This window comes from Triturus cristatus, chromosome 7, assembly GCF_964204655.1.
Source record: "Triturus cristatus chromosome 7, aTriCri1.1, whole genome shotgun sequence".
In the NCBI taxonomy this organism is placed as follows: domain Eukaryota; kingdom Metazoa; phylum Chordata; class Amphibia; order Caudata; family Salamandridae; genus Triturus; species Triturus cristatus.
Genome location: NC_140590.1, coordinates 918418651 through 918446058, shown reverse-complemented (window position 1 = coordinate 918446058; position 27408 = coordinate 918418651). Strand labels below are relative to the sequence as shown.

At 43.2% G+C, this 27408-nt stretch overlaps 1 protein-coding gene across 1 annotated transcript in view; it reads right to left on the bottom strand.

Moving 5' to 3' along the window:
* DOCK2 (dedicator of cytokinesis 2) overlaps window positions 1-27408 on the bottom strand; it is a 1824799-nt gene that overhangs the window by 1312684 nt on the left and 484707 nt on the right. Inside the window, exons 20-21 of the mRNA XM_085617853.1 lie at window positions 26004-26093; window positions 18258-18358 (exon numbers count right to left, since the gene is read on the bottom strand). Of these exons, the coding sequence (XP_085473979.1) occupies window positions 18258-18358; window positions 26004-26093 (191 nt within the window). The remainder of the gene's footprint in view (window positions 1-18257; window positions 18359-26003; window positions 26094-27408) is intronic.

Here is a 27408-nt window from a genome sequence, read left to right as displayed (position 1 = left end):
TGTTCTTGTTATGTTATGTTGTTTTGTTATGTTAAGTAGATTTGTTTAGAGCGTCTCATCAGCCTTTGGGGTATCTAGGCGCTGGAGCAGGCATATAGGCGTGCGTCTATACGGGGGAAAAGTGAGTGAGTCGGCCTCTGACAAATTAGCTTCTTGTGGAATTCAGTGAGTGAGGAGGTAGCCCTGAAGTGTAGAGGGAGGTCATTCCTGGTTTTGGGTGGGATGTAGGAAAATGGTAAACCTCCCGTTCTCCTTTTGCAGGTGTGTGGTGACAGTGTTAGAAATTAACAAAGCTGATAAATTGTCTTAGGTATTAACGCAAAAACAAACTAAGATGACACATAGTCAAAATGTGCAAAGAGCATTATACAGCCATATTCACTGGTAGGCCGTTGTTAGATCTCCCTTTAACAAATAGAAGCTCTAAAAATATCTGAACCATGAACAAATGTATTTGATAGCTTGACATTAATGTGACTTGCTTAGATTCTGTCACAGCTGCAGAATATTCAGAGTTTATAAAAAGTATTCCTTTCTTTAAACTATGTTTTCTTATTGTACCAAGCTTGAACTTCCTATCTATATCATGGTCAGACAATACTGAATAGAGAACCACACATTTCAACAGTAACTCTCACTTTTATGAAATACGAAAAGCATTGCCCAACTAGAAATCTGCAAGCAAATGTTTCTGTCTTTAGTGTAGTTCATTGTGAAACATTGAATAAATGATAGAAAAGACTCTGCAATAAACGTCCCTGGGAATCAAGGTTAGACGTTTCCATATACACAAACGCTTAGGGGCCGATTACGATGGCAGACTCGTAGCGGGGATCGGGACCGCCTGCCTGTAAGGCGGCAGTCCCGCACCTCTAATTATGATGCCATCGCCACTGTGGCGGTCGCATCCAGCACTTTAACATTGCGGCGGGTGCTGCTGGCTGCAGACCCCGCCGCTCTGCTAAATGGCCATGTCGTGCATTTCCATGTACAATGTGGAAGGCACCACGCCTGCCAACTTGTGCATGGAAATGTCGGGGGTACCATGGGTACCTCCCCCCAGTGCCCAACTGCTTCACCACAAACCAAAGGGGGCCCCGAAACCAACCCCCGCCAGCCTTTTCATGGCGGTTCCACCGTCATGGAAAGGCTTACTATAGCCCACATTGTAATTTGGCGGACGGTGCATGCTAGGCACAGCCACCATCTGATGCATTTTGGACGATCCGCCAGGCAATCGGGGCGATTGCCTCTGGCAGAAGAGTGGCAGGCGGTCTTTCCGTTCGCCACAGTCGGAGGCTGAGTTCCCCCGCCGTCCTGATTTGGCGGGGGGAAATCGACGTCCGATGGCAGAGGGCCCATCACTGCATGGCCCCTTAGTTAGATCTCTTACATTTTTGATATTTGACTGCGAACTTCATTTCTGTGGTAAAAGAAGAATGAAAATTGCTCTTCTGGTATATTTCAGTGGTGTTGTCCAAAACCAAGTTTATCTAACCACTTTTTTACTCATTGTGGATCGTAATACTAATATGATAAACATTCTTTTTAAATGTGATAATGTTTTAGCTTGAACCATGTTTGTTGATGAAATTTTAACGTTTTACTCTATGAATTCATTGTATTCTATTATTGTAAATGTATTGTTGTTCTATCTGTGATCTGCTTTTATGACATAAACTGTTTAATAATAAGCTTTTAAAACTGGAACGGGAAGATTGCTCACCATCAAATTATGTTGGACCCATTGGACTGGAGTGATATAACCTGCAACATTGTTGTTCGCACATCTTCATGTTTTTTACATTAATGCTTGTTTCCAAGACTTAGACCCCTTCTTTCTAAGATTAGGGATCTGTTATTTGGGTGTAGGCTACTGCTGACGGCTGCTACTGTTGCCTGACACTTTGAAGGTGACCTTTCCTTTATTTTCCTATCCTGATGGGTGTAGCTACTGCTTCAACTGCTTACCCATATCTTTCAGTTTAGGCACATTTTGTTTCAATAACTACTCTTTACTTAATTTGATTTCAAAATTGAAGCTCCGCTAATTTCACTCTTTTCTTGGACTATTTATGGGTTCTATTAGCTTTCGATTCCATTTAGTTAGAGTAGGAAGTAATTCCTTTATGGAAAACATGTGTCAAATCATACTACTGATGATTCTTACCATATTTTCTTAGATAATTTCTGTAAACTGATTTATCTTACTCACTAATTGAATAAAAAGACCACAAATAATTTATTAATCTCCCAGTATTGACTGAATTTAAAACCTATTAATTATGATGTTAATTGACCTGATTTGATTTAGCTTCTATTCAAAATGGTGGCAAAGATCTGTCCCCTAGAAGAATAAATATTTAGCACAGAGTTGGAGCCCATTCTTGTAAGTCACAGGTTGAAGTGGTACTGGAGAGTAAACATTAAGCTCTTTCTACGCTATTAGGAGAGTGTGTGCGATTGAAAATGAGGTTGAGCGCAGGTGTCTGGTAGGTTGGTGGAAGTTGAGGTATATTAATCATATGTTGCCTTGTATGCGAGTATCAATTGGCATATTATGGCAGTGGTGCTTTCTGAGATGTGGTGTGATGTGAGTGCTTCGTTGGATGAGTCTTGCTGTGGCACTCTGGATGGCCTGGAGTTTGTGGATGAGGTGGTTGGAGATTATGGCGTAAAGTGCATTGCTGTAGTCTAGTCTGATTGCAATGAGGGCTTGTATGATGGTACGTCTGGTATAACGGATTATCCATTTGAAGATCTTGCAAAACATGAGGAGTATAATGAAACAGGAGGAGCCAACTGCCTTGACCTGTGCTGCCATGCGGAGTGTGTCATTCAGGGTAATTCCTAGGTTACTTGAGTTATTGGTTGGTGCGGGAGTGGGTCTGAGTTTATGCGGGAGGGGGAGTTCTTGTTCCAGAAGATCAACACTTCTGTCTAGTTGCAATTGAGTTTCAGCCATTTGGCTTTCATCCACTCAGCTACATGCATCATGCAGTCGGAAAGTTGGTTCTAATGGTGGTGGACTTGTCAGACAGTGATGGGATGAGTTGGGTGTCATCAGCGTATGAAATGATGGCGATACCATGTGTTCTAATGATGTTGGTGACCTGATACATGTAAAAGTTGAACAGGGTTGTGATAAGCGATGAACCCTGGGGACTCTGCAGACCAGGTTCTTGGGTTCTGATGTGTATGATGGTAGTCTGTCTCACTCTGTTCTTCCTGTGGGGAAGGAGCATATCCAGTTGAGGACCGGTCCTTGGATGTCTTTGTCATGCAGTCTTCTGATGAGGGTGTAGTGTGATACTGTATTGAAAACAGCGGGCAGGACAAGGAGGATGAGTGTAGGTTTCTCCATGGTCCAGTTTTGAGCTGATTTCATCCTTGGCAGTGAAGATTGCTGTTTCCGTGCTGGAGTTGCTCTGAAAACCTGATAGGGTAAGGTAAGGTTGGTTGGTGAGTTTGAGATAGTTGGTGAGTTGTTTGTTGATTGCCTTCTCTATTACTTTGCCTAAGTTCAGGAGCAGGGAGATGGGTCGGAAGTTGCTCAACTTGCAGTGGTTGGCCGAAGGTTTTTTGAGGAAGGCGTGGACTGTTGCATATTTTTAGTCTTCACAGGTGGCTGATTTGATGGAGGAGTTGTTGATGTAGGTGATGATTTTGCTGATCTGTGGTTCTCCCATGGTGTAGGTATGCTGACTGGTGATCCTGAGTGTACTGTTTTCATGATTCCTGTTTTCCTTTCCTCTGTGAGTGTTTTCCAGAGGTGTGTGTCTAGGTTGGCGGTGGAGAGGTTGGCAATGAGATACTTTGGGGTACGGTTGTTGTTCAAAGTTTAGTAGAATTTTTTGATTTTACTGTGAAATAAGTGGTTCACTGACAGAATATTGACAATTAAAATCGCGAGTTATAAATATAGATGTCAAGAATATCGATATACTATATTTATATTGGTAAGTAAAAAAATATTGAGAAAAAAATATCGATGTCATAAATATAGTTGTACAAAATATTGTTTTTTTATATATAAATATATATAACTTAATAAATATTAAATATATTAAAGAACAACATTTATTTTAAACAAATACATTGGATTTAATATACATTTTAACAAATATAACAAATATACTTAATTTAAAAAAGTTAAACATACATATATGATAATGAACATATATATATATATATATATATTTACTTTAAAATAATCAGACTAAGAATTTTATTGTATTTTATAATTTCAAAATCAAATAAAAAATTTCACAAATAACTATATAGATATATTTATACATATACCAATACCATAAAATCTATTTAAAAGCATTCTATTATAAATTAAAGCATTAAACTATTTAAAAATCTTTAAACTTAAATTTCCCACTCTAGTCAGTGCAACAGTAGGGAAAGTGTTTGATAGCGGAGGGGTGAAATTCACTATTCCCACTCCAGTGAGTGCAACAGTAGGAAAAGTGCTGGATAGCAGAGGGATAACATTTACTTTTCCCACTCCAGTCAGTGCAACAGTAGGAAAGTGTTGGATAGCGGAGGGGTAAATATTACTATTCCCAGTCCAATTAATTCAACAGTAGGGAAAGTGTTGGATAGTGGGAGGGTAATAATTAATATTCCCACTCCAGAGAGTGCAACAGTAGAGAAAGTGTTGGATAGCGGAGGGATACAATTTACTATTCCCACTCCAGTCAGTGCATCAATAGGAAAAGTGTTCTATTGTGGAGGGGTAAAATTGACCATTCTCACGCCTGTCAGTTCAAAAAGAAAAACAAACAAAATATCATTAACAAAATAAACATATATTTTTAAAGTAAATACAAAATATATAAATATGTTAAAAATAAAAATATATTTCATATCAAAAATAAAAAAATAAAAGCATATGATAATGTTAAACACATATCACAAATACCTACAAATATTATATTAAATAAAATACAAATATTATTTTCAAATAAATACATATTTTTATTTAGAAATTATTTATGAATGTTAACATTAATTATTACATAAATTTAGACAATTTACTTTCTAGCCTATAACACCACACAACTCACAACCCACATCGGAAAACAAATGTATTTGCATAGTTAGCATAATTCATTTTGAATTAAACAAATATTATTTATTGAAAACCAAATTAAAACACATAAAATTGAATTAACTTCCCAGCCTTTGCACCTATAATCTCCACAACCCACACCTAAAATTAAACTGTAAAACAATTAAAATACACAATAAATAAATCAATTAAATAACTAATAGTATTTAACAACTAATTATAAAGCAAGTAAAAATAATTTACTCCCCACCCTCCACCCACTATAAACCAAAAACCCAAAGACAAAAAATTCAATTATCAACTAATTATTAATTAATTAACAATAAATTACTTCTCACCCCCTACCCCTAAAAATCCCAAAACCCACAACTAAAATTAATCACACAATTTCCATATTTAATTGCTGAATAATTAATATTAAATAATAACTAATTATTAATTAAATACAAATAATGTTCTTCCCACCCGTTATTCCTATAAACCCTACAATCCACACCTACAATTAATTACACAATTACCATAGTTAATTATCAAATAATTAACAGTTAATTCTTAATTAATTACATATAAATTACTTCCCACCTTTTACTCCTATAAACCCCACAGCCCACACCTAAAAGTTACCCAAAAAACAGAAAAATTTAAAACCAATTAACATTATTAAATCTCAATTAAATAAATATTAATAAATAAATAATATTCATTAATTTATTATAACCAAATTACTTCCCACCCTATTCCCCTATAAATCCACAACCCACTGAGAAACTAAAAAAAGAAAAAAATTAATTAAAATGAAATTAATAACTACAAAAAATTTAACACATATGTTAAAAAACATAAGCAATATTTATACAAAAAATACATCACATACATCTAAAATATATGCTAAAATACATAATACTAATTACAAAATCGATATTTTGAACAACTATATTTTGCAAATGATATTGACTTCTATATTTTTAAAATCAGTATTTCTCACCTTAAAGTCAATATTCTTCACCAAGATATTCTTGCTGTCCATATTTCTGAGTCACAATATTTTAAATTCAATATTAGTGTAAGTCAACATTTCCAACTCGATATTTTGACTGAATACCGAAATAAGTTGGATAGATTGTTTCAGAGTTCCTGTGATGATGTGATAGTGTTGGCTACGGCCTCTGGGGTGGTAAAATCTTGACAAATGTAAAGATCTCTTTGCAGCTGGTGGAGCTTGCTTCTAAACGTTCGGTTAGGGTCGTTCTTTTGGTGTTTTTCAGGAGATGGTGGTACTCCTGAGTGCAGCCTTGTATGGGGTTCTGGCATTGGCATCGTGGTTAGATCTTAATTTTCTTTCTAGCTGTTTGCAGTGATGTTTGGATTGCCCGAAGAAGTCTGTACACCAGCTAGCATGTTTATTGGATTTTCTTGTGGAAGTTTTAATAGTAATGGGAAGAACATTTCATTACTACTTATTTGCTTTAAGATCAACTACGATTCTACAGGATTCTAATCAATGCTAGTGAAGTTTCCAGGTTCCACTAAATAGAAGTGGCTTGAACTTTAATTACCGCTTAGCTGAACCGGACAAAACCATATATCTGAGTTGATCATATTCGATCTACCAATGTCCTATGCTAGCATTAGCTAAGCATTTGAATATCTATCATATTGTACCTTACTTAAATAATTCCAGTACAGTAAGAGAAGAGGAGCTATAGAAAATGTAATGTCTCTGATAGCACGACTGAGTGCAACAAGGGTTAACCGTCCAGTTGCCAGATGGCAGGACTTCCTGGACGGGAAGGGAGGGACAGGAAGTAAACATTTGAATGCAGAAAGCTTATGAAGGAGGACGAATGAGAAGCAAATTCCATGTGTGTGGGAACACATGATGTAAATAGGGAGGGTAACTAGACAACTAAAATAAAGAAATACATCTCACTTTTGGCTCCATGCCCCTCATTGTTTGCCTGAATCACAACACAATATTGGCCTTGAAGAAAGAACCCGCAGAACTCATAGGGAGCAAAGCCAGAAACATTGAGGCAAATGCAAAAAAAGAAAGTGCTGCAGCAGTAAATATCAAAGCACAACTCACCTAACAACAGAAACAATCAGCGCAGCTTAGTGCAGTCAAAATTGGCAGCAATGCCAACCATTATGAGGTAAGTGTAAAATGACAAGAAGCAGAAAAATTCAAAGCATGATCGTGGAAATAAAAAATATAAGAGAAAATAATGTTAGCTCAGACATCCCGTAGGTGGAAATGATCAAAGTGCCACCGCAAAATAATCGTCGCAACCTGTTGCGGCTGAAATTGCTCAAGCACAGAGCATGGTGCAACAAGTTGTACACAACTGCAATTACGCCTTAACCAGGACCCAGCACAGCTTGGCTCCAACTCAGCTCGTGGCACATACAGAATTAATGCCCACATGGGCACAACATTAGAAAGGGCAGAAAGTCAACCTTGAGCTCTAAACTGCACGGAGGACATGTTAACAAACAGCAAATAGAATCAGGCATCTTCATCTTGCAGTCAGATTGGTGGCCATATTGAAGTCTGGCACAAACAGGAAGAAGACACTGAAGTTTATTGGCTGGCCAAGTAGATGTCAAAGAAAAGCTTTGGAGTCTCTGAGGTGGCTGTTTTGAAGTCAGACACCTATTGAATGCACATGAAGAAAACATTGTTGGGCATGTCGAGGTAGAAAAACAACAAATCTGTCATTTAAAGATCAAGCAATGTCACAGGCCAGGAAACAAAATGAGAAGAATTAAATAAGGGCAAAAAGCAGCAGAGTTTTTGGTAGAAATTATGTGGTCAGAATCAAAACCAGACAAAGGGTCAGCATCATATCTCCGACATGTAGGCAAGTCGGCCATCTATCCCTATCTTCAGGGAACACAATGGGACCACATGTGAAATAGGTTTTATTATCACCTTCAGCTGCTATGTTTTGACATATAAACTCCACTTTATCTTTTTCTGTAAGTACTATAGGGCCTACTCCAAAAGATTGTTGGTCCCACTTATTAGAGCGTGTGGTATTAGAAGAAGTGCTGAGGCTCTGTTATATTTGCAAGCTTTAAATTCCCCTACATTTTGTTGCTGTGTCTGCTCATGTTTTAAGAGAGCCCTTGCCAAGAGAAAACAAAAGGTCTTTTAATCATCTGAATGCGTGTGTTGTTGGTACTTTCAACATGATGTTATCCTTGACAGTTTTATGTATTTATTCATTTGCGTAGTGTATGATATTTGGAACTGTTTTTTTAACAATATTTTTAACATTTTTACTTTATGCCTATGTCCTACTGCCAAAATAAATTCTTATCTGATCTGATCGGACTAACGAGCCCATTGGAAATACCCATGGTGGTTTTATATTTTTTTTCCACACCAGGTTCATGCTACGAGTGTTTTGTATAGCATATGTGCATTTGTCTGAGTTTAAACTCCCATAATCTAAAACTAATTGATGATCATTGATATTGCAGCTAATCCAAGATAGCTTTATCTTCTTGTTTTCAGAGGATATTGAAGCCTAAATCTGGGGCTTTCTCCGTAAAGTAATGATATGTGGAATAGATTCTTTAACCCAGCACTGGAGTTTGTTTTAAAGCCCACTCACATGCAGATTTTTCTCTGAGTTTCTCAAGTACATAGAGGAAACATGCTAACATTCTTTATAAAGGCCAGAGGCGAGCCATACTCTGCAAGAATGTTGTAGTAAGCATCTGTTAAATGCTCTTAGAATATTGCTTTAATTTTTACATGGTACATCCCCTCAATTTGTGTGTTTTTACACTATTAACCCTGTCTAGAGCGCTTACATGTCCACCATGTGAACCTGGAGTATCGACTCGTATATATTTTTCCAAGAAGCTCTCAAAGGCTCCGGCTCACAATTGTCACGTCTGTCGCACTGTCTGGTAGTGCTACTGCTCAAGTCCCAACCTACTGAAGTTTCTGAAGTTTGCTGAGCATGAAAAGAATGAGAAGAACTGCTTTTACAATGCTGGTTCAGATCCAGCTTTTTAATTTTTTTCAACGTCCCTCAAATTATAACCATCCATGCTTGTCTCCTAAGTTGACGGAGATACGCTCATTTTTTTGTTTACGCTCTGTTTCTTTTTATTCTCTGGCATAGTCTTTTTTATTTTGAGATGTGGTTTGACCTTTTGCGATCCCAAAGAGTCAGATTTTTTTTTAGGTAATTACCGTTTGCACTCTTTAACAGGACGCAATGCGAGTTTCTGGCGTTAAAAACAAAGCAGCTGCTTCTCCATGAATGTAACTCAGAATGATGGCAACATTTTGCATTAATTTCATCCCTAGATCTTGAGCTGGTGCCAGCACCATGCTAATTTTGTACTTTTCTTAGAATAGCAGTAGTACTAACAATGAGAGGGTTCCATGCGTATTAGTGTAAATACACACAAATATACTTCGCCTAGCTTTGCATTTTCTACTGATGGCACCATCCCCAGAGAAAGGCACATAGTTTGAATTATATGCATCTCTTGGTGTGGTTTGTGAGGTTAGACCTCATCTAACTGGATGGTCTTGCAAGCAAACCAGAAGCCAACTTAATCGCGTTTTATGAGCATCCTACCCATTATAGCAAATTTGGGGGCCGATTACGATCCTGGAAAAACCCGGTACAAACCGTGGGTCGGAGCTTTTTCTCCGTCCGACTCGTACCGGGTTGTAAAACTTTACAAACATGCAATTACGATTCGTACGGAAACACCATTTCCGTACGAATCGGAAAAAAGACCAACCGACAGAAAAATACATACAAATGTGATCCGGGACACCGCGGACGTGACGTCGGGACGGAGTTAGGCATGTTTTTACGTACCAGCAATTACGATTCGCACCGACTGCAGTCCGGATGGGAAAATTTTTACGGCACCTAAAAAGTGCCGGAAAAGCGATGCGAGCTGATTCGGGGGGGGGGGGTATGCGCCGTACCCCCCCGCCCCCCGTATGTACGGAGCGTACCCCCCAGCCCCCCGTATGTACGGAGCGTACCCCCAGCCCCCCGTATGTATGGAGCGTACCCCCGTACCCCCCAGCCCCCCGTATGTACGGTGCGGACCCCCAGCGCTACACGCTGGGGGTCCGCACCGTACATACGGGGGTGGGGGTACGCTCCGTACATACGGGGGGCTGGGGGGTACAGGGGTACGCTCCATACATATGGGGGGCTGGGGGGTACGCTCCGTACATATGGGGGGCTGGGGGGTACGCTCCATACATACAGGGGGCTGGGGGGTACGCTCCGTACATACGGGGGGCTGGGGGTACGGGGGTACGCTCCGTACATACGGGGGGATGGGGGGTACGGGGGTATGCTCCGTACATACGGGGGGCTGGGGGGTACGCTCCGTACATATGGGGGGCTGGGGGTACGCTCCGTACATACGGGGGGCTGGGGGTACGCTCTGTACATACGGGGGGCTGGGGGGTACGGGGGTACACTCCGTACATACGGGGGGCTGGGGGTACGCTCCGTACATATGGGGGGCTGGGGGGTACGCTCTGTACATACGGGGGGCTGGGGGGTACGGCGCGCCCATCCACGGGGGGGCTGGGGGTACGGCGCGCCCATCCGCGGGGGGGCTGGGGGTACGGCGCGCCCATCCGCGGGGGGGGGCTGGGGGTACGGCGCGCCCATCCGCGGGGGGGCTGGGGGTACGGCGCGAACATACGGGGGGCGGGGGGGAGGTACGGCGCGTACCGGGCACTTGTTTGGACATCTCCATGGTTGCTATGGGAGTTCGCTCCGGACGGTCTTTTTTCCATACAGTTGTACAATCGGATGGATGGGACGGATCGCACTTGCGCATTTGGACTTCAGTTTTCCCATTTGTACGTAAAAATGTCCGGGGACGTGTCGGAGACTTTTCCCGACCCGAGGATGTGTGGGGGAATTTTCCCAATGCGATTTGTATGGACTTTTTCCCATACGAATCGTACTTGGCAGTTTGTACGGCGCTTTTACCATTTGTACGGAAAAAAGTCCAGATTCAATTCGGTTGGGGAAATTATTTTCCAGGATCCTAAGTCTGTGGACTGATTTCCTCTATAACAACATACAGGCATACTCGGCGATGCGGCAAGCGCAAAGTAAGTGGTTTTCTTTTTCTTTAAATGTTATTTTCCCTCGTCGATGTCTGTCGACTTTTCCCTGCCCCACCCCACTGCACCACTGATCTTACCTGCACAGGCCGCGACTGCATCCAGGGCCTTTAACCTAAATGATATTAGTGGGCCTGCAGAACTGATTGTGCCAGCACACAAGTAGCCTTTCAACCTTGCATTGGAACTACCATTGCAGGGCCGTTGAATGCAGTTTGCTGCCGCTTCGACTTGGCATTTAGAGCCCTTGGCAAAACCTTAAAACTCCCCTTTTATTACACATGAGTCACCCCTAAGGTAGGCCTAGGTAGCTTTAAGAAAAAGACACACAATTGATGGACAGAATGCAGAACAAATCAAAACATTCACCCCCAGTCAAGAGATCTGGGTTAAATCCATCATTCTTTTGCTCACCATGTCACCCCAGTTTAGACCTATCCATATGCAAATCAGCCTTGACCCTGTGCCTCATGGGAGCAGTCGAGCCCAAACTGCCAAGCCAGGTCCTCTGGGAGCAGAAACAAGCATCCTAGGAACAGTTTTGGGGTTTCGCCCCTCATCAGCCAGGATAGCTTGAATCCAGCGGCACAGTGAGCCCGGGACCTACGTCTGGGCATGCCCGGCGCACTTAGAGCGAGGAAGCAAAATACACAAAATTGATGGATGGAATGCAGAACAAATCAAAACATTCCCCCACAGCCAAGAGATCTGGGTTAAATCCATCATTCTTTTGCTCAACATGCACCCCAGTTTAGACCGGGCCATATGCAAATCAGTCTTGACCCTGTGCCTCATGGGAACAGTCAAGCCCGAACTGCCAAGCCAGGTCCTCTCTGGACCGTAAACAAGCATCCTAGGTCGGGTTTCGGGGTTTCACCGCTCATCAGCCAGGATAGCTTGAATCCAGCGGCACAGGGAGTCCGGGACCCACGTCTGGGCATGCCCGGTGCGCTTAGAGCGAGGAAGCAAAATACACAAAATTGATGGACGGAATGCAGAACAAATCAAAACATTTGCCCCCAGTCAAGAGATCTGGGTTAAATCCATCATTTTATTGCTCCCCATGCCATTCCAGCTTGGACCTGGCCATATGCAAATCAGTCTTGACCCTGCACCCAATGGGAACAGTCCAGCCTGAACTGCCATGCCAGGTCCTTCTTGGACTGGAAGCAAGGTTCCTAAGACCAGTTTTGGGTTTTAACCCCTCATCAGACCTGGCCTGGCAGTTCAGGTTGGACTGTTCCCATTGGGTGCAGGGTCAAGACTGATTTGCATACGGCTGGGTTCAAACTGGAATGGTATGGGGAGCAAAGAAACGATGGATTTAAGCCCAGATCTCTGTATCGGGGGAAATGTATGACATTGTTCTGCATTCTGTCCATCAATTGTTCTTTTTTGCATTTGTCATCCCGAGTGGGACGGGTATGCCCAGACGGACATGGGTCCCGTGCTCTCCATGCCACTGGAGTCAAGCTATCCTGGCTAATGAGGGGTAAAACCCCCAAAGCGGTCATTTGATGCTTGATTACAGTCCAGGGAGGACCTGGTTTGGCAGTTCAAGCTGGACCAAACAGGAACGGCACAGGGAGCATAAAAACGATGGATTTAGGCCCAGATCTCTGTACTGCGGTGAATGTATGACATTGTTCTGTATTCTGACCATCAATTGTTCTTTTTTGCACTAGGTAGCTTTAAGGGCAGGGTGCTATATAACTAAAAGTTAATACATGGTAGTGACAAACAGCTACATTTGTTTTTCACTACTGTGAGGCCTACTCCTCTCATAGGCTAGCACTGATAATTCCTTAATACATTTTTAAGCTGTAATTCCTGATTAGAAAGGAGTAGTTTCATAATGTTGCATATCTTTGAAATGGTAATGATAAATCCTCTTTACTGGCAAAGTTGGATTTAACATTACTATCTTAGAAATGCGACTTTTAGAAAGTGTCCAGTCCTCTGCTCTACTGCCGTGTGTACCTTGCAGCCTGTCTCCAATACAGGTGATAGCTATTCTTTGTGCATTACCTCTAGACAGCCTCAAACAAAGGAAGGGTGGGTAGGACAGAGACCTCATCTGCATTCTAATAGCTCTCCCAGGACAGGAAGAGGGAGGGGAAGCTGACCCTTATACCTGAATAGGCAGTGTCCTGTTTCCCATACAGAGGGCTGATTACCCCCTACTGATAGCCTTGGGCCACGGCTGGGAATGAAGGAGCTGTGTGCACTTCAAGGGCCTGCTTTAAAGTCACCCTCACTTCAAAGGCACACCTGGGTATAAGTACTTAGCCTCTGACCCTACCAAGGCAGTACAGTACTGGACCCGTGATGAACTCTGCCAGGTGTAAAGACTGCTGTGCTAGAAGGATTGCTACTCTGCTTGACTGCTACTTTGGAACAACTGATGTTTTGCTTTGCTGTGCTGCCCTGCTGGTTGCTGATCTCTGCCCTGCTGAGAAAAAGGACTGGACCCATCTCACTTGAACGCAGAGTAACTCCAAGGGCTGGTTGGCTTGCCCCCTGTTCTGAAGTCTCAGGACCATTGAATACTTCCTTAAGTCCTGCAACAGCATCTGGACTCTTCCATTTGTGAGTCGTGCCCTGCCAAGTGGTGCCAATCCTGCCCTGGGCCCTTGAAAGGGGACTTCTGCTGTCCAGAGCCATCAGAATTGACTCAGGGACGACTTTATGCAGGTCAGAACAAACGCATTGTCCTTCCACGCCGACACCGCAGCCGATCAACTACATCACTCCGATGGACTGCGCAGCTTGAAGATGACGGACAGCATGGCTCGATGCCGATGCAGCACCTGCATCACAAAGGGGTCCGTCGATGAAGCCTTCATCGTGTTCGTGGATCGGAACAGACACATTGAGTCATCGACGTCGCAGCTTGCTGCATCCAAGGTACTTTTTCAGCTGGACCTGAGTGAGCCCTGTAGCCGGCCTGCCCTCCGTTGCGGTCCACCTGAACTTTGGATTTATCTCCATTCTGTGTGACCTCAAGTAACCCCTAAGCGATATATGTTTCTAAACACTACATTTTGATTTATTCTTTAAAAATACTTAACTCCAGTTCTACGGATTTTTGTCATGTTGGTCTGGTTTTACTCATAAAACTATTATCTATTTGTCTAACCCTGGAGTATTTAGTTTGTGTTTTCATTGTGTTACTGTGTGTTGCACAAATACTTTAAGAATTTATAAAGGTAGGGATGCACTCCATTCTTATACAATGTTCTTCCATATTTGTCCATCTTGAAAATAAATGCGTGCAGTTTGGCTGGTGCCTACGCCCAAACGGCACCTGGATGAATAACAATTACAACTCGGTTTGAATGACCAGATGATGACTTAACAGGCGATTTTGGCTGTGCGTTTGGACGGGGGAGATGGTGGCCCTGAGTTGTAATTGTTATTCATCCAGGTGCCGTTTGGGCGTAGGCACCAGCCAAACTGCACGCATTTATTTTCAAGATAAACAAATATGGAAGAACAAACTGAATGATATCGTTATTTGTGGACTTGATGAATAATCACTTGTAGGTTTCTTTAAAATTATGTGATCACGAAGCTCGAATGGAATTTTTGATGAGGGCAATGGGTTGTGGGTGATACAGTCCATGAAATGGAAAAGCATCACGTGATGTAACACCGCTGACGGGATAAGCGAAGCATTTTCAACCAATAGGGAAGGGATGTTATCTTTAAATAAGAGGTGGAAGCAGGGAGGGGTTACACGTTTGTTTGATTGAGAATACGAAGCCGGTTGTTCTGCAACGGCTGTGGCAGGTATGGACTGTTAATAATGCAGTGCAAAAATAGTAACATTGTCGACTTTTGACTTACGTGCAAGTGAATGTATGTATGGGGAAATATGCTAATAACGCGTTGGTACGAGAGAGGATGCTAGCAGTGTTTTACGAGGTGCGGCGAGTGCACAAGCTGATTGTTGGTGTATGAGAGGGAAGTTTACATTTAATTTACATTCACGGGGGAATATATGAAAGCGTGGTGGGGCATGCAAGAGTGAAACTAAAGGAATGGTGGATGTTTTAATATAGAGCGTGATAGAGGATGAGGATGAATGGTACAACAGGAGATTATGGGTAGGCGAGCATGGAGTGAGGGTTAAAAAGTTAAAAGGGTTAAAAGGTGAGGTGATTGCGGGAGACTGCATGCGATAGATACAGGGAGATGTGATAGGGTGTGGATGGTTTTTTGGGGGTTATAAGGGATTTTGTTTGTGTTAGGGCAGAGGGGAGAGAAAGTGAGAGAGTTGCATGACAGGTTGACTAAACATCAAAACAAGCCACACCGAGAATACGGTTATATTGAGAAAGGACAGTGAAAAACAATGGGTTTTTTGGGGTAGCACGTGGGAGGGTAACAGAATATATTTGCGTAATGGTTGAGAATTCTGGTAGCTATATTTTGTAAAAGTGTACCATGAGTAAATATGCCACGTTGTATGCAATATCTTTTTTAAATGCATTACCATTTAAGAAAAACTGATTATGACATTTGTTCAAATACTTATAGTTGTTCCACTTCACTTGTCATTGTAGTGACCCCTGACGAAGGGCACCAGCGGTCCGAAATGCAATGCATTGGGTTTCAAAATAAAACAGCACTGCCTAAGATCAACTTGCATTTTTCGTGTTTTTTGCAATAGGTTCGGATGGCCCAGCTTAAACATTAGAAACTTTGGAAATTGGCAAAATCACTCCGCGTGTGGATGAATAAGATTGAAATCAAGATGAATTTAAAAAGTTGATTATTTGGATTACTATGGATTACATGGAAAAGTTTGAATGACCAGATGATGACTTAACAGGCGATTTTGGCTGTGCGTTTGGCCGGGGGAGATGGTGGGCCCGAGCACAAATACTTTACACATTTCCTCTTTAGATAAGCCTTACTGTTTTGTGCCAAGCTACCAGAGGGTGAGCACAGGGTATTCTTGTAGTGTGTATCTAGCTGACCCTGACTAGAGTGGTGGTTCAGGCTTGTGCAGGGTGCAGTGATGTAACAAAGGGCCCCACAGTGTGGGTACCTCGAGCTCCAGGGGGCCCTCTCAGCACAGTACCCTGGTCTGATATCTCCTAAGTGAGTCAGGAGGGGGGCCACCCTGTGTACTTTGCAGGGGTGCCCCTCAAGTTTCGTTATGCCACTGCCAGGGTGCATACTCCGACAACCAGAAATCCCAGTTCTAACACTTGTCATTGAAAGTCCCCTTCTGCAGATGTATCCACTGCCAGAACAGAGCTTCTGTGCTCTGGCAACTTTGGAACTCTTTCTACCCTAATCTGAGTAACAGATCTGTTTTTCCTCTGATTAAGCAGGATTTAAATAAAACACACCGCTTTTGATAATTAAATGCCTCGTCTGTCCTTTTTGTCTTCCTTATGTCCTTAGTACCATGATCGGTTTGATTGACATGCTCGCACTGAATGTATAAATAAATAAACAGAATGGGAACGCTATAAATTACATTTGACCTTTGGATGCATACTAAACATTTTGCCGGTTTTGTTTTGTAGTTTCTTGGAAATATCCTTCTTCTAAACGAGGTCTGTACCTATAAGGACTTTAATTTGAGATTACATTGCAGTTTATAGAGATGCCAGACTGCAATGTTAACTATCTATAAAGAGAAATATCTGTGCTCTTTCAAGCTATCCCAATGAGAGCCAGAAAATACCCTTCGGAACGTAGGTGGTTTACACCAATGTGAACTCGCTGCAAAAGTTGTGGGGGATCTCAGTCAGAGCACAAATTAAGCTTGTAGTTTGTCCCCCTTTGATGTGCCAATTGAGATTCTTACATTGTTGATCAAACAGTTCAGTTCTGGTCTCTGAAAATTGTCCAATCAGTTTGACAAGCTGTATGTAGAATTATGAGGTGACACTTTGCTGCTACATTGACAAGCATAGTCCTAACAGAGTATGGTCTAACTAAGTACTGTCTAGTATATGTCTAGGTCTAGGAGTTTCAAGGCTTCCATATCATTAAAAGGTTCATACAATTATTCTAAATGGGACTGTTTCTAATTCAGTGGGTATCCAGAAAATATGACCTTGAATCACGGTTACAGGATCTGTGCTTGTCTGTTTTGGTCGACTCATTAATAATTAATATGGTGTTCAAGCTTTATTTATTAGCACATTGTATGCCCCATTAATAGGATTTACTGAGCAATACATTTCTTAGTACAGTAGTATTTTCAACAGTATATTCTACTGTTTTCTAAGAAAAGTATGTAGACAATTAGCTACCCACTTTGACCCTTAGTACGAGATGGCTAGAGCTAAAGGGTGGAGATACGAGGGCTGGAGGTGGAGTTCACAGTCAGCATCTCTATCCCTAATTTTGGGGATCACAAATTAATGTCCCAAGGACAGAGAATAACTATGTGAACCCAGATTAATGAGGTCCAAAACTACGGGTGTCCAGAAACCTGGGGGAAATTTTCTTGGGTACAGAGGCACATGCAGGGGATTCAGCCCTGAGATGATGGTGAATGTGAGCCGTGGGCCCCAGAGAATTGCTTTGTGTGGGCCAGGGGGTCAATGGTCAGAATAGTCTCCAAGGGTGCAGGGTAACAGTGATACATGCTTTCCCTAAGCCAAGATCCACATCTGCTACTGAGCCCTGAGGATTTTACTGGGTGCATTTCCAGACAAGGTAAAATCGCACCTGGTATTCTTGTACATAGTGATTTCAAGTATAGGAACTCCAGGCCAGTCAAACTCAACTGGGGCAGAATGCCTCTCACCTCCCTGAACATTTGAAGCCGGCCGACTTGTAATGTGGGCTCTGTGAGCTTCTGGACCTTCTGATGAGTAAACAACTTTCTCACTAGCAAAACATTCTTTCTTTTTGTTACATATTCTCCAAATCACAAAGACTGACTTCCTCAGAAGTTAAGACAGTGTGTCAGATTAAATGGTATCTGAAGATTTAATGACACGCCTTTTAATTAAATGTACAGTTTGAAAAAAATCAAATGAATCATTATTAGTATATGTTTGTGCTTACTTGTATGCCAGAGTTGCACTAAAGTGCTGTTTGATGTAGGTATCCAGAACAGTGTTGAAATGTTGAAATTTCCGATCAGCAATGAGTCCTATTATATAAATCTATAAAGAAAAAGCGGAATTATATTCATTATAAAATACTACCGATAAGTAGATTATGAAAATCCTACATTACCTTATGCACATTACTGGTAGGAATGTCAGCTATTGTAGATTTAGGGCAGTTCATCTGCTGCCGGAACCAATGGAATAATGCAAAATGATGGGGCCACCTACCGAATGCAATGAGAACCCCCTGAGTTTTCCACATCTCACAGATATACACTGGCCTTGGGCAGAATCTGGACTTGTTGAGGTATTTGGGGCACCCCTGCACTGCAGGTACTAAAGGGGCTTGATTTACGCCCGTGGCCTGAACAACATTCTTTGACATACATTTGTTTTCTACTTGGCAAATATAGCTGGAAATGTTTATCAGCATAAATAAGACAACTGTACTTTACAGAATGGCCTCCTTATCAGCAATTTTATGCTACATTATTTTTATTAGTGTGAGTTGTGTCCACCTAGTGGTTGAAGCTATATGCCTGTCTGTGAGCATGGCAGGGTTTAAGTGCCATAAAATGAGTATGGCGGTCCTGGGACCACTGTACTCATGGTGACAGTCCAGCTGACATTGTAAGTGTGGCGGTGGGACCGCCATGAGACCGCCGCCTCTGCCAGGATCAAGGATCCTGCTGTGCCAGCAGTCTGCAAATGGCCTGAATATGCTGCTGGTGCCGGCACTGCCAAGCATATTATGACCTGCATATCAATCTTCCTTTTTAATGTCGGGGACCCTGCCATGTAAAGTGTGGCAGGCATGCAAGTATGGGGGCACTAAGAGGCCGACTCTGGGCCTGGGGGTGTGGTCAGGCGGCCACATGATGTGCCCCACTGGAATTGCACTCTTGTTCTCATTAGTCCATGTTACACAGCACATGAAATATCTGGATTTTGAACTTTTGGCTTGTGCAAAGGAAGGTTCTCCCCAGTTCATGCAATGTACCGACATCTCCCTCTAGTTTTTCCTCAGTCGTCATGTACATTCCATACTCCTTCATGGCAGAAATATGTGCTTTCCTGCCTTATCAATCAATGAATAATACAGAAATTATAAAGCACAGCTAATCACTCATGAGGGTTTCCAGGCACTGGGAGCCAGGCTGCTCCAGTGGCATCAGTTGAATAGCCTGTTCCAGGATTTTGAGGCGAGGTACATGAAGGAGTGTCCTCCACAGTTACTTTAGCAGATCCTGGTTTGTGTGTGAGGGAGAGGCGAATTGCAGGAGTTTGGAGGGTTGTCGAAGTTCAAGCAGTGGTTGATGTATGCTGATCCTTGGTTGTGCAGGGCTTTGTAGGCGTGGGTCAGAATCTTGAATTGCCATTTCTTGATGACAGGGAGCCAGTGGAGTTTCTTCAGGTGAGGGGTGATGCGAGTTAATCTGAGCAGGTCATGGATGAGTCTAGCTGCTAAGCTCTGAATGGTCTGCAGAGACTGGTGGTCTGTGGTAATTTCTGTGTAGAGTGTGTTGCCTTAGTTCAGGCGGCTGGTGATAAGGGCTTGATTAACAGTGTGTCTGGTGCAGACTGGGAGCCACTTGACTATATTTCGGAGCATGTGCAGAGTGAGGAAGCAGGTCAAGGAGACTGCGTTGATCTGGTTCTTCATGGTGGATGGGTCCTCGGATAGAGAAAGGATGAGCTGGGTGTTGTCTGCATAGGAGATGATGTTTAGTCCATGGGTTCTGACGATGTCGGCCAGGGGGTCATGTAGGTGTTGAAAAGAGTCAATCTGAGGGCTGAGCCTTGAGGGACACTGAAGATGATGTTCTTGGACTCCTAGGTGAATGGTGGAAGGCAGATTCTCTGTGTTCTTCTGTGAGGAAGGATGCCATCCATTTGAGTGCGTTCTCTTGGATTCTGATCTGATGAAGCCTCTTGATCAGGGTGTGGTGGGATGAAGGCAGCTGAGAGGTCAAGGAGGATGAGGGTGGCCCCTTCTCACTGGTCTAGGAGGGTTCTGATGTTGTCTGCGGCTGTGATCAGGGCAGTTTCTGTGCTGTGGTTCATGCAGAATCCAGATTGGGATGCGTTCAGGAGATCGTTGATCTAGAGGTATTCTGTGAGTTGGCAGTTGACTGACTTTTCGAGGACTTTGGCCAGAAAGGGGAGCAGGGAGATGGGCCCAAAGTTCTTTAGCTCGTTGAGGTCGGCGGATGGTTTCTTGAGGAGGGGTATGACTTCAGCATGTTTCTACTTATAAGGGAAGGTGGACGAGGTGATCGGTGTGTTGAAGATGGCTGTGAGCTTGTTGCTGAAGGTTCTGTTGCCTAGGTGCTGGGGACAGGAGTACGTGGGTGCTCCTGAGTGGACAGACTACATGATGTCCACAGTGCTCTGCGTGATGAGCTGGTTCCAAGCGTGGATCCAGTGACCGAGGATAGAGACTGTGGGAGCGTGGAGGCTGAGGATGTCAGTGGCAGTAGGTTGGGGTTCGAAAAGATTGTAGATGGCAGGGGGTGTTGATGTTTTCAGTTGCCAAGGGGTTAGAGAACCTGGATCTAGCTTTGATGTGGTTGGCTCGGGCATTTCTTCTTGTCTCTTACAGAAGTCGGTGCTAGTGGTTTGAGTAATGTCTTGGAGATGGTTCGGCTGGTGGGCTCCTTGAATGAATAAATGAATGAATGAATGATCTTCTTGTAGAGCGCAACATTGTCCAAAGGCGTAAAGGTGCGAGATATAGAATCAGCGGTCATGAGTAATAGGGATGAGGTTTTCAGATATTAAAGAGCGAAGAGCCATGTTTTTAAAGACTTGCAAAAGGGTAGATGTGACTCTTGACCAGAGATCATTAGAGGGAGAATGTTCCAGAGCTTAGAGGCGGCAACGGCAAAGGCTCTCCCCCCACCTAGCCCACCTAGCCCTCCTAAACCTGGGAACTACCAGCCAATTTTTATTGGCAGACCACAGCTGTTTGGTGGGAACATACCATTGGAAGAGTCTTCTGATTTCTTCAGGACCAGAATTATGAAGAGCTCTTTGGACAATGCATAGGGCCTTAAACAGAATTCTCTTTTATAGAGGAAGCCAATGTAATTTGCGAATTGCTGCGGAGACCGAGTGGAATTTAGGAAGATCTATCACGAGTCTTGTTGCTGCATTCTGTACAAGTTGCAGTTTATGAATGGATCCCTTTTTAATGTCCAGGTAGAGAGCGTTACAATAGTGCAACCTGGACAAGATCAGGGCAACAGCTGCCTGCATTCAAGAAGAGAGAGAAGGACATGGAAAGATCTTCCTCAAGATCCTGATTACCCTGTAACAGTGCAAAGCACTTCTATTGACCAAGGGGTTGAAAGAGTGTGAATTGTTGACTATAACACCAAGATTCTTTGCTGTTACAGCAGGCAGGGGCATGGTCCGAGCATTTTAGGCCACCAGAGTGAGACCATATGGATTGTTGGCTGCCAAAGACCAGGACCTCTGTTTTGTCCCCATTCAGTTGTAAATAGTCATTTACCATCCAGTCGGCTATGGCCTGCATGCAGCTTTTAAAATTTGCTGCAGATGCTTCAATGCTGTTTGTGATGGATGCAATTATTTGCATGTCATCAGCATAAGACAGAGCCTCGAGCCCGAAAGATCTGATTACCTTGGCCAACAGAGAGACATGAATGTCAAATAAAGTAGGACTCAATGAGAAACCCTGTGGAATTCCACAGAAGGTGGAAATGGTGTCAGTATAAAATTGGTCCATCTTTACTTTTTTGTGACCTATCTGTGAGAAATGAGGACAGAAGCTCCAGAGCGGAGATGATACCCTAATTTCTTGAAGACGGTTAATCAGCCTTGTTGGCAAGATGGTATCAAAGGCCGCAGATAGGTCCAAAAGTATTAACAGAGAGGTATGCCCGAATCTACTCGGGTACGTATGTTGTTTACTGCAGATGTTAAAGCAGTCTCAGAGCTGTGGCCACTCCTGAAACCATACTGGGAGCCATCAAGCAGGTGATGCTGCTCCAGGTAGGTGCTTAGTTGGGTATTTAGATGCTTCTCTAGAATCTTGGCAAGGACTGGTAGCAGCGAGATGGGCTGATAGTTTTTAGGTTCGGAAGGGTCCAGGTTGGTTTTCTTTAGTAAAGAATTAACCACTGCTATTTTCCAGTTAAGTGGAAAAAGCCCTGATGAGATGGCCAAATTAAGCCTGAATGTTAGGTGAGGGACAATCATCTCCCTTCCTAATGTCACCAGCTTCTTTCTAGTGCGCCATTTCCTTGCCAGTTGCTTGCAGTTGCATTTAGCGGATCTCAGTTCTGAGGTGCACCAACTGGCATGTTTGGTGGATCGCTTGAGTTTGGTAGGTTTGATGGGAATGACTTTGCCGGCACAGTCAGAGATCCAGGTGGTGAAATTCTTGACAGTCTGTTCAAAGTTAGTAGTGGTGTCAGGGTAGGAGGTGTTGAGGGCGTCGGTCCATTGATTTTTGGAGACTTTGTTCCAGCTGTGATGTGAGTTGCTGGGCGGTCTGGTGGTGGTGCTGGGAGCTGCTGTGAAGGTGAAGTGGACGACTGAGTGGTTCATCCAGGTTAGCTTGGTGACATGGCTGTACCTGACTCAATTGTTGCTGTGACGATAGGGTCCAGCATGTGCCCTGCGATGTGTGTGGGGGTCAGTAAATAGCTAGGTGGGCCGATGTTGTTTATACTTTCGAGGAGGTTGGCTAAGAGGGCGTTGTTGGGGTTGTTGAGCTGAAAGTTGAGGTCTCTGAGGAAAATATAGTGCTTGGTGTTGATGGCTTGGGGAGTGATGAATTCTGGGATGGCATCACAGAAACTGGGGCATGATCCTGGAGGTCTGTGGGTGAGAGTGCCTCTAATGGGGGTTTATCCGTCTGTTCCGAATTGGAAGTTTAGGTGTACCATGATCGGGGTGGTATCGTCTGTGGCTGTGGTGCAGTGGATGCATTCTTTGTGGATGATGGCGACCCCACCTCTGTGTTTGTTGATGCTGCCACAGTGTGCAATCTTGTAGCCATCGAGCATGGCCATGGTGATAATGGGTGCAGATGCAGGGTTGAGCCAGGTTTATTTGAGGAAGACAACGTCGGGGGGGAGGGAGGTGATGGTGTCCTAGATCTCAGTGGCATTTTTGCTGAGTGATCGGGTGTTGAGAAGAAGGCAGTGGAGTTGATCAGGTGCAGTCGCTGCTAGTTTGGTGATGGTGGTTGCATGTGTGGGTGCTCTGATATTGCAGGAGAAGAGACAGTGGTGGCAAATGAAGGGTCCTATTGTAAAGCATGGAGAGGTGAGGCAGCAGTTGATGTTGCGGAGTCCAGGGTCCATGAGAAAGTTGATTATTTGTCCAGGCAGATTGATGTCCACCACATGTAATGTTGTTAATATTCTTCATAAGTGCATTTAAGATTTCAGTAAATTAAACCTAAGCTCAACCTCTGGTAGCTATGACACGGAACAGACAGACTTCACATAAGAAAATGCGTTAAGTATTTAGAAGTACCAAAACATTTAAACAGTCAAAAACACAATATAAATAAAATCCATTCAAATTTATAGCAGAGAATAATTTAATGAACATAATGGCCCCAAACCAACATAAAACCAATAATGGGAACCAAAGATATGAATTTTTAAAGATTTAAACAAAAATTGTGCGAAAAAGTGTTTAACCAACAGCGGTTATCTGATTGCGCTTGACCAAGACCTAGGTATGATTTAGCCAAACGTGAAGGAGCATAGCTTGACTACAGAAACCAGGTTTGACTCGATTGAAACTTACCTTTTGACTTGGCTCCTGAAATGGAAGTCAATATCCTCAGAGGGGCAAGGCAGCTGGCTGTGGCTGAGAAGGGCTCCAAGAGGCCAGATAGCCTTTAGTCAAGATCCTGGTGATTCAGATAGCTTTTACCCGGAAAACTCATAGCGGGAGAAATTCAAATTTGTGCCCAAAGAAGGCCCCTTGCCGGCTGGATACTTTTGGAGCCGTCACTCAGTCTACGTTTGAGCTTAGTCATTTTTTTGCAGCTCAGAATCCTTCAGCAGGGCAAGGTTGTGAGTTGTAACTGAACAAGGCCCCATGAAGCTGGATACCCTCTCCATAACATTCCAGTGAAATGGATTTGCTGCTAGGCAAAAGCTCCAAGCAGGAGCAACATGAATCTTTGAGCATCAATGCACCTTCATGGGAATAACCTGGCATGTTTGTCCCAGCTCTCTGGAGGTTATTGGAGCTAAAATATTTTTAAGTCTCTAGTTTTTCAGAATGCAGAGAGAACACTTTGACACAGCCAAGGGCCCTATGAACCTAAGAAACATCACTTGGGGGTCAATACTCACTCCAGCAGAAGTCACATCCAGTTAAAACTGGTCAGCTGGGCTCTTTATGAAAAGGGGTTTCTTGCAACTCTTTGCAGCCCTGTAGCTTAACAGGAGGTCAGCTTAACTGGCTCTTGAAGTCCAAATCTTTATTATGGGTACAAGTTCCCACTTGCCGTTTGGGTTTCCTCGCAGTCTCAAAGGCACATGCAGTCCTTCATCTGTCTCCCACAGCTCCATCAGTGCTCTGACGAAGGTAGTATGCCTGGCACCAACTTGTAGGTGGGAGAGACTCCCGGCCCCTCCCTGACCAATAGGGAAAAGATTTCTAGGGGTACCCCTAGCCACTTTGGAAGCAGTTACGGTTTGCCTTATGAAGGCAACCCATTCAATTTGAGTAGGTGGCAGTGGTTTCCATGCCCAAGGTTACTGTCCTCTGATCAATTACCTAACCACTCAGACCGAAGGCTGGCTAACGGGAACGATCTTCCTTCTTCACTGATGGTGACATGAGCCCAAGGGGAGGAGCAAGAGAAGGAATACAGAGGAGAATGAATGAAATTTAAAACAGCAGGCTTGCGGTTTTCAATAACATATGAGATGTTGGACTACATACACACAGAATGACCACAACACTGGGGGCATCATACCCCTAATACATTCTAGAATTAGCTTCCTCACTTTTTACAGTTATGGGAAATAAAAGAGTTGAGTTATAAAAGACTACAACGGTTACAACTGGGAGGGAAAGCTAAGGGTGCAAGTAACCTGGCCTGGACAAACGACTGAAGACCAGCTACCAGCAAATGCTGGTCTTGTTATTGCCTGATCATGGGTATGGGTCTCGCCCAAACCAAAAAACGGAGTGTCATGTGAGTGTACTGCTATAAAGTGAGTAATTCTGTCGATGAGCAAAAACTAAAAGCATGTCAAGCAACTCATTACACCAGTGTCATCCACAGGAATAAATACTGGGTCGATCACAATGGCAAAATGAAGAGGAGGATGTGACACTGCTGACTGAACCAGGGACGTCTGACCCACAATTATGATATTCCACATGGGTGTCATCTTCATGTTTTAATCTTCACCCTTCTTTTCCAATGAAAAGCACTCAATACAAATTGTTTAGCAGAACTGAGTGTGTGCTTGAATGTTGGGTCCGGTGGTGTACAGGTATTCATAAGCTGAAATATGACACACCATTTGCAGAGGGATTTCACAAGAAGTATGCAATCAATAAAACATTTAAAAGTTTTCTTTTACACGTTACAGATAAGGAACAAGAACATGGGCAGTTACAGAAATAGACAGTGACCACCGATGGAGTCTGAATCTAAAGCAATGCTCTGGCACACCATGCGGGCACTTACCAGTGCATCAAAGACGAGAATGTCATATTGTTCACAGTGCGAATGTTCCATCATAATGTTAAATAGGGCATCCAATGTATCTTGAAGAAACTAGAACAGCAAAAACAATATTTTTGTGAACATTATTACTCAGTCATGTGCTTTGAAATTCTTATGAAAAGAGGATTGTGACACAGTTTGCATGCATCAAAAGAGGAGCAGACAGGCTGCGAATGTGAAATCTTCTAAGGCTCTGTAATTCTTCAGAACTAAGATTGACCTTCCCTGGCTTCTTTTCATCTCTCTTATTTTTCCTCTTTGCTTATGGATTTACAGCTTTTTGCTGTGCCTTGTTGCTCTGCTTCTATGCAGTGTGGAGGATCAGAGAGACGTTAATGCCACGAGATTCAGAGGCTCTCAGCTTGCATGAGCCATCAATACCGTTTGTACATTTCGGATAGGCGGCAATTATATCTACAGTGCAGTTAAAGCCACGCGCCAAGCTTGCCTTCTCTGCTGAATTCTAACTTTCTACAATGATTCCATTGTTGATGGTTAATGGAACTGTTTACAGAAACATTTACTTTAATATCGATATATTTAGTATGGATCAATACTATTGGAAGACGTATTGAAAGACCGATATGAATACTAATTTTACGAAATGAAATACTAAACAATAATACAAGAAAGGTCACCTAGGGATTTCCACACAACCTTCTCGACACGTGACACCCAGTGCAAGAATAACATAGCAGGGGTCGGTTTTAGTCTGGTATCCCAGTAACCGCCGCACCATGGCTCTGCAAATTGAACCAATTGCATCCCCTTCAGCATGTGACTCAGCGGTAGCGAGAGGTGACAGGCTTGTCAGGGCGAGAGGTGACAGGCTGGTCGGGGAGGTAGTCTGGGGGGTGCAAAATGTCTGAACTCAACAATCACCTTGCAGCAAAATAGGTGGCTGTCCAACCTAGTGTTTCACTTTAGAAAATAAATGTATTTCATTATAGACACACTTAACAGGGAATACTGCACAGGAATTAGTAGCATGCAAATACTGCACATTAGGATGACACCCACCTCTTCCCTTTACCTGGGTGTCCCTCCTTTAAAAGGCTAGGCAGGCACCTCACAGGGTTGGTGTGTCTCCGGCAAATATAAAGGCTCAGGTGCACATTATCCCTGTACATTTAAGCCACACTCAATTAAGAACAGCACCCTTTTAAAGTCCCATCAAGTACAGGTCTCTATGTTCAAATCAGAGCCAGCAGCAAACTAGCAAAATGTGCCTTTCCTCGCTCTTGATACTGGAGCCAGTCTAGACAGGCCGAGGCAAGACACAAAAGTGGGGACCCCCATCCGAGGTACTCCAGCACAAATACAGGTACTTGAAGTTGGAGGTGCCTCAGGAGACAGTAGACAGTGT